General features: G+C 43.2%; 1 protein-coding gene across 1 annotated transcript in view; it reads right to left on the bottom strand.

The window, feature by feature from the left end:
• Window positions 1-1001, bottom strand: part of LOC106816241 (adhesive plaque matrix protein 2-like) — a gene marked incomplete at its 5' end in the record, with an annotated part of 16574 nt that extends 15573 nt beyond the window's left edge. Inside the window, 2 exons of the mRNA XM_014820826.1 lie at window positions 280-444; window positions 762-1001. Coding sequence (XP_014676312.1) covers window positions 280-444; window positions 762-1001 — 405 coding nt within the window. The remainder of the gene's footprint in view (window positions 1-279; window positions 445-761) is intronic.
• Window positions 1002-8500: the final 7499 nt, after the last annotated feature.

Below are 8500 nucleotides of genomic sequence, written 5' to 3'. Positions count from 1 at the left end.
ATATATATATATATATATATATATTGTACGGAATTATATATACATTGTATGTTTATTGTACGGTGGAGTGCGTACGGTGTTTGCTACATACGCTTAGATGCCTCACCGGCGGTTAAACAAGGACCACAATGTAAATAAGTGTGCTAGTCATACTTTTTGTGTATATATCCTTGGTAGTTATCTAATTTCATGAATTTAAAATATATTGAAACAGTATGTATATATATATGGATAATTACCTAAATAAATAAAATAAAAATAGCATCAGTTTGTACGTACACTGTGTGCATCGCAGGCCGGCGTAGCCTGCGCGACAAATACACGTGAACGGACCGGAAGTACCGGCGGATACACAGGTGGCGCCGTTGCGGCATGGAGCGTCTTCACAGCCCTGGTGGAATCCGTCGCTTTGAGTCTCACCGCCGCTGCCAGCGCCACCGCTACCTGATTATCATTCAGACAGATTATATATATTATATAGAGTGAGTGAGAGAGCGAAGACTCTCGCATACAGGCGAGAAATACTAAAATAATAAATAAATTATATCCCTTTTATAGAATTAATATGCACGTAAATATAAGCGCATATATTCCTACTTTGTATAGCAGTATCATATATATATATATATATATAATTTACTATACTCGAATGTCGTTGAGATAACGTAAAATTGAACAATGTTCCACACTGTGACACACTGCGCCTGATACAATATATGATATGATATGATACAATGTACACTGTGACGTCACGCGCGTACCAGATGTTGCGCACGCAGCCTCGCACGTCTGCTTGCTGTCGTAGTTGTTGGAATTGCCTCCGCATCCGCTGAAGATGAAGATGCCGCAGCGCCGGGACTCCTGGCTGTAGTACCAGCGGAAGACGCTCGCTGCGCATGCGCCGTAAGAGAAGGGCAGCAGACAGGTGTTGGGTGACGTTGGCGGCGGTGGTTCACTGATTGCGTGTAGGGGCGGGAGAACTGCGCCTTTCCCCGGCGTGCCTGCAGATACAAAGGCGTGTACGTACACACACGCACACGCACGCACACGCACGTAGACACGCGCGCGCGCACACAGAAACGCACGCACACACAAGCACGCACACAGAAACGCACCGCACGCACAAACACTTACACACACATAGACTCGCACGCACACACGCACAGGCACACACACGCACGTGGACACGCACGCATGCACGCACAAACACTTACACGCACGTAGGCACGCACGCACGCACGTAGACACGCAAGCACGCACGCATGCACGCACAAACACTTNCACGCACGTACGCACTCATACTCACGCACACACGCACGCACGCACTCATACTCTCGCACGCACGCACGCACTCATACTCACACACGCTCGCACGCACTCATACATACTCACACACGCTCGTACGCACTCATACTCACACACACACGCACGCACTCATACTCACGCACGCACGCACGCACTCATACTCACACACGCTCGCACGCACTCATACTCACACACGCACGCACGCACTCATACTCACACACGCACGCACGCACTATACTCACACACGCTCGTACGCACTCATACTCACACACGCACGTACGCACTCATACTCACACACGCTCGTACGCACTTATACTCACACATGCACGCACGCACACATACTCACACACGCACGCACGCACTCATACTCACGCACGCACGCACACACACACGCGCTCACNCGACGCCACCCGCACAGCACCAACCGGCCACACAAACACAACACCCACGACAGCCCAGCCACACACAAGAGCTGTCGTCCCCGCGCCCCACTCCCCTCCGCCCGCCCCGCACGGCAGGCTCGCTGCAACCTCCGCACACGAGGGTACACCCGACGGAGGGTCCTATTAAATATCCTTCTTTTCCCCTCCAGTTAGAAATTACTCAAAAAAGACTATTAGAAGAAGGTCTTCTTTTTTTATCTCATTTCTTTCCCCAGCACGAAGCAGGGCGCGAAAAACGGTGCGTGGCGTGTGAGCTGCGGCTTTCGCGCGAAGCTTCTGAAATCTCTCGTTTTAATTCAATGCGCACTCTTGCCAGCGGCACCGTTGGAGCTCTGGGCAGAGCGTCCGTCGAATATTTCCTTTCTTGTGAATGTTATTTTTTTCTCATATAAATCTGTAATTTGTTTTTAATTTGACGGGCGCCAATTCTCGTGGGCACCGGCTGGAAATCTCAGAGAGAGTCGTCGAAAGTCACTCTTTCTTCTAGGGAATTTAATAATTTTTTGATTTTCTAATGCTGACGGCAGCCGGGTCGCGCTGCCGTTTGTTATTCTCATCTTTGCGCACCTCCGAGCTGCTGCCGAGCGCGCGGGCGCGTCTGAGGTGACGTCTGTCGTATTTCAGACGTGACGTGTTTTCCCCGCCTCTTTCCGTAATTCGCGCTTATCAGTGGAGGTGCAAGCGACGCTATCGACGCTTCACCGAGACTGTTTTTACGTCCGCCGCTGCGTGTGCATGCGTGTGTGTGCGCTGCGTATTGTGCGCTGTGTGTGTGTGTGTGCTGTGATTAGTAGAGTGGTGTAGGCGCGTGGCTGCGGGCGCGCAGGCTGCAGCAACTACACATAATGAAGCCTGCCCGCGTATTGAGACAGGAGGGCGCAGAAGTGTCGGGATCAGTGCTAGGTTCCAGGACCCATCGCGACCATACATACATACAGAGTGAATAATACTAATACGATTAATCCTAGATACTAATAATACAATACTAATAATAGATTAATCTAGATAATAATAATACATACTAAGTAAATAGATTTCTCTAGATAATACATAATATAGTAATCAGAATTAATCTAGATAATAATAATAATAATAAATAGAATTAGGATCTAGATAATACTACATTAATAAATAATAGATTAATCTAGATAATACTAATAAATATATAATCAGATTACTCTAGATAATAATAATAAATAATAATAAAATAGATTAATCTAGATATAATAATATAATCATAATAGATTAATCTAGCATAATGGTGGCTAATCCTACTATAATAATAGATTTAATCTGATAATCATAATAATCACTAATAATCATACTAATTATAGGTTTATCTAGATAATAATAATAATAGGATAATAAAACTATAATAATAATAATAGTATTAATCTTAGATAATATCATAGATTAATCTAGATATATACATAATAATAGATTAATCTAGATAATAATAATAATACGATAATAATCATAGATAATCTAGCTAATCCTAATATAACTGGTAAGAAGGGTGCCTGACCACGAGAGAATAGAAAGCCAATACTTGAAATATTAATATAATAGATTAATCTAGATAAAATAATGATAATGAATAATACGTTAATCTAGATACTAATAATATATAGATTACATCTAGATATAATAATACATAGATTAATCTACATAATAATACTATCATAATATAGATTAATCTAGATATCTTAGATAATCATAATAATATCATAGATTTAATCTAGATAATAATATAATAATAGGTTTATCTAGATAATACTAAATAATAATCAATAATAAATCATGAATAATAATAACTAGATTAACTCTAGATAATAATAATAGATATAATCTAGATATAAATAATAGATTAATCTAGATCATAATAATAATAATAATAATAGATTTTCTAGATAATAATAATAATTAATAATAATTACTCAATAATAGCTTAATCGTAGATATAAGTAATAATAATATAATAGCATTATCTAGATAATAATAATAATAATAATGGACTAATCTAGATATAATAATAATAATAGATAATCTAGATAATAATAATACTGAGGTTTATCTAGATAATACTAATAATCCTAATAATAACAATAATAGATTAAACTATTATTATACACTCCTGATACATACATACTCGGGGATGTGATAACTGATTGTCCCCTGGATGTGTGAATTTAATTATGAGATCTCCCCTTATAGGCCCTCTGTAATGTTTAATATTTGTAAAGGTTATATGTTACGTATATAATAATATATACAATATTTATACAGTTTTACAATGTAATACACGACTTACGATGCGGAAGATTAGTTGTATTTCATGGCTACTTTAACTTCATCACAATAATAACATAGTCTGCATAACGAATTAAATTAAATTAATATCTGCGACAAATGTACGCAAATTTATACAGTTTCACAATGGAAATACCAGCGAATGATACTTCTCATATGCGAAGATTTATTTCATGTGACATGCGACTGCATTTCATCGATACCTCGTCGCAAATCGCAATGATAACATTGGTCTGCGTAACGAAGTTAATTAACGTATCAATGTTTGCGTCGTAACGAGTGTAAATGAAGCCTGCTCGTTAATCTCGTGCGTCCGTCCGTTCCCCCTGTAGTTGGCAGGAGCTGACGGTTTGGAGAGAGGTGCGTACACTGCCACCCATAACCGCGTCGCAAGCGAACTCTTTTTCAAGTATCACATGGAGGAAGAAAGGCCGGACGAACCTCGTGCGTGGCCCTCGATCTCTCGACCTGGGAGAAGCCTGCTACAGGTTGAGAAACTCAGGAAAGAAGTCAGGAACCCCAAAAACGCTCCGCACCGCAACCACGCACGCACCACCAGAGATAGCGCACGGCAGAAGTGTGGGCAGGATAGCCCCCGCACACGCACACCATGCAGGCACCACCGGCTACGCTCACACCTGCAGGCACCTGCACCGACGCACGTCGCCACCGCACGCACAAGATAGCGCACGGCAGAGTGTGGCAGGATACCCCCACACCCCCGCACGCATGTCCTCCACACACACCCCAACCCACAAACACCCCTACAACCCCCCACACACCCCCACACGCACGCACAATGGCCCGCATCCATCAAACACGCGCCCAGGCACGGTTAGGAAGACGTAACAATGCCGTGAGATAGGCTGCCTGGTTATCGTAGTTATTGCAGTTGTTATCCAAGCGGTTTTGTCCGTAAAAATTAATCCGTCCTTGCCACAATCTGACACCGTGCGCGCGCGCATAGAAAGGTCTCTGTCTCATTCGATCATCATTCATTCGTCTTGCAGCCGAACGTAATCAAAAGCGTCAGAATAATTTCTAAGAGTCGCTGGTTCGTTTCCGTCAGTTGTACAATAATAATAGCTGTCATGCGTGACAGTACAATAGGGAAATTGGTTTTTTTGATTTAAAAAACAGGTTATATGAGGGGAAATGATTTCCCAACTTAAAAAAATAGATGATCGTGGGTAAATTAATTTTCATGTTGGAAAACTAGGTCATCCGTGTATGAAAATGGTTTTACTTTTTCGAGTTATGAAAAATGGGTCATCGTAAGACTATGTCAGACTAGAACAGTACGGGGGTTGCAATCCCCGCACTGCCTGTGGGTTGTAATTCATACAAATCATTTCCCAGCGTCATCATTCGTCTATTGCTCCGCTAAAAGCGGTGCAACAGGTAAGGATTTTATACGCTAACCAGAAGCAGCATCCAGACGAGAATCCGGCGTAGACTTGGAGCCTCACAGTGTGAATATGCTTGCTTTATTCCACTGGGAGTCGTTGGGTTTTGAGGAATGTTACGTCTCTAGACAGATCATAGTTGAGGGGACCTGCATGCGGATGTGTCTGGGTGTGCGCGCGACGCTGTGGCGCCTTAAGCGTCCGCTTTTAGTCCACACACGTTCGGATGCTCTGCCTCTTGGCGACTGCAGCTATTTGAGGTTGGTGATATATCCGCGCGCGCGATTCTGCCATCGCGCGCATACGGTGCGCAGAGCGAGCGCCGAGCATCACTGGGCATCTGTCTCATTTTGTCTCGAGCCGGGATACCCTAACGGCAACGGCGACCCACCCCCATCACCAAACACACACCCGCACCCGGCCGCTGCGGGCTAAAACTGTCTCATCGCACTAGTAGAATCATCGCTTTCCCGCCTTCACCTGTTAGTATGCTACTCTCCGCTAAAACCCTCAACCTTTTGTTTAGCTAATATATTTATTTATTTATCTTTGTTTGATCTCATCTTGGTTGCTATCTAACTATACTAGTCTACACCCATGCTAGTAAATAACAATACTAACTAATCCATATATATATCCATATATACTTTACCGTTTATTTATTTATATAGTTATTTCTTTATTTATCCCTTTATATCACCTCACTCGGATGTATCTCGTTATACACATAATTCTACACCGCTCGGTAGTTAGAACATTAGACACTAACGCAGACGTCGGTCCCTAATCTGCATGCCTGAAGACACATGTGGAATCCTGAGCGAGTCGCCACAACTGTTTTACATATATATTAGTCATGGTTACTGTATATATCTGGTTTCATGGGTAATTCCAGTCCTTGCCGCCGTACGTTCGGTCCGCAGGAGGCTACTAAAGACCGCTTAATTGGATAATTGTAGACAACCGCACACGAACACAAACTTCCCTCATCTTTTGACGACAACGGTGCGTTAGACCCAGATCTTCCTTTTGAGGTGGTCTCTACCTATTCACACCTCTCCGCACCCTCGCTTGCTTCCATACAACACCATCCTACTACCCCCGTATGCTTTTCCTTCTTGCTCGGACATTTGCTCGTCCCGGCCTCTTGGTGGTATTACACTATTTTTCATTCCCTTGCCGAGCGCGTGCAGGATAGAGAAGCGAGACACAGAGAGATCGGGGGATATATATTATATCACTTGTCATTCTTACTCTCCCACTTTCACCTCGACTAATAGGGCCGAATTATTAGTATCTATATCACTTACGTATCCTATATATATCTAGCCCTTACAGCTCGCCCCTGTGCTTTTCCTGAGAGCCACGCAGAGACGATGCAGAGAGCGCTAGCAGTGGAGAGAGAGAAGACTGCGTCTGTGCACGTAGAAACGGGGAGCGAGAGGTGGGAGAGAAAATACCAAGAAAAAGAGAGAGAAAAAGAGAAAAGAAAGAGAGAAGAGAGAGAGAGGCGGTGGCGAGAGAAGAGAGAAAGAAAGAATGAAAGAGAGAGGGAGAGAGAGAGAGAGAAAGAGAAGAGAGGGAGAGAGTAGGTGATAGAAGAGGGGAACGGGTAGGGGAAGGTGCGCGGCGGGCAAGGAGGGTGCGGGGGCGAAGGTGAGGAGGACGTCTCCTGTAGGAAGCCGTGTCACGGGATAATTTCATACTTGTTGTTCAATCTTGGAAATTCCTCATAGAGATGTATGACGTTCTATTTATATACGAGCCGACCTTTACATTGCGCCATCGCCGCTACACGCGATATTAAAGTTTGCCTGTCGCTCGCTAGGAAGGTGAGTGACGTTTGAATGACAGGCCGTTATTATAAACGCTATACCAATCACTTACACAGTGGTCTGTATGACTCGTCTGACGCACGTGTCTGAAGGATTGCGCACAAGAACGACGCTTGCAATAATCGTATTAGTCTCATGATGTCTGGTATAGTTTATTCGTGTGTTTTTCATGAATTAATAATATTATTAGTATAAGTACCAATCATTATTATCATCATCATTACCACTATCCTCATTCTCCTTCTATTCCTCTTCCTCCTCCTTCTCTTTATCTTTCTCCTACTCTTCCTTCCCATCTTCCTCATTCTTCTTCTTCTTCTCCTCCTCCTCCTTATCCTCCTCTTCTTCATGCTGCTGCTGTTGCTACTGCTCCTCCTCCTCCTCCTCCTTCTCATCCTCCTTCTCCTCCTCATCATCATCTTTACTATTATTACAAATTATGTTGTTGCTATAACAGTTTATTTATTTAAGACAATAAATAATTTAAACAAGTTAAGATAACACGTGTAACGACCATGACGTTTAAGGAATCATCTGCGTTCAACCCATCCAGCGAATTCGGGAACGAATACGAGCAAGTTAAATGCAGTCAATTTGCGAGGACGTTAGAATCTCATAACTTCACAATCATCACTCTGTTCTGTCCACGGTCTAGGAGAAATTTATGTTATTATAACTAACGTTGAAACTAAATTGTTTCTAACAACGCCGCTCCCCTAGGTCGATAAACCAACCAAGTAATCTATGTAACCAAGCATACGTACTGCACTACACACGCCACGAAACATAGTGCCAAACCTCTTGAAAATGAAAGTTATAAACACAAAATTGTGTTCGTGCGCGTTCGTCATACTAGTTTATCTTCGCGACCTATTACCAACGATTGTATTTCTCATCCGAGGGATCGAGCAATCGCAAACATTTGCAGTTGATGAGTCTTTACTGCATGTGTATCGCAATTCCCGCGGTGTGATTGAACACAAATACCGTTAATCTCCTGCTAGCATGCACAGCCGAGCGGGATAGCGATAAAGGCAGCACGAGTTACACACTCGCGAGGTGACACGTATCACGCATCGTATATAGAGAATGAGACGAAATGTGTGGAGGTGAGATAGAGAGTCAGAAAGAGAGAGAGGGGGAGAGAGGGGGGAGAGGAAGAGAGAGAGAGAGAGAGAGAGAGAGAGAGAGAGAGAGAGAG

Source organism: Priapulus caudatus, unplaced genomic scaffold, assembly GCF_000485595.1.
Source record: "Priapulus caudatus unplaced genomic scaffold, Priapulus_caudatus-5.0.1 Scaffold1326, whole genome shotgun sequence".
Taxonomy (NCBI): Eukaryota; Metazoa; Priapulida; class Priapulimorpha; order Priapulimorphida; family Priapulidae; genus Priapulus; species Priapulus caudatus.
Note: the sequence above shows the minus strand (reverse complement) of the source record. Positions and strands in the feature narration are given on the sequence as shown.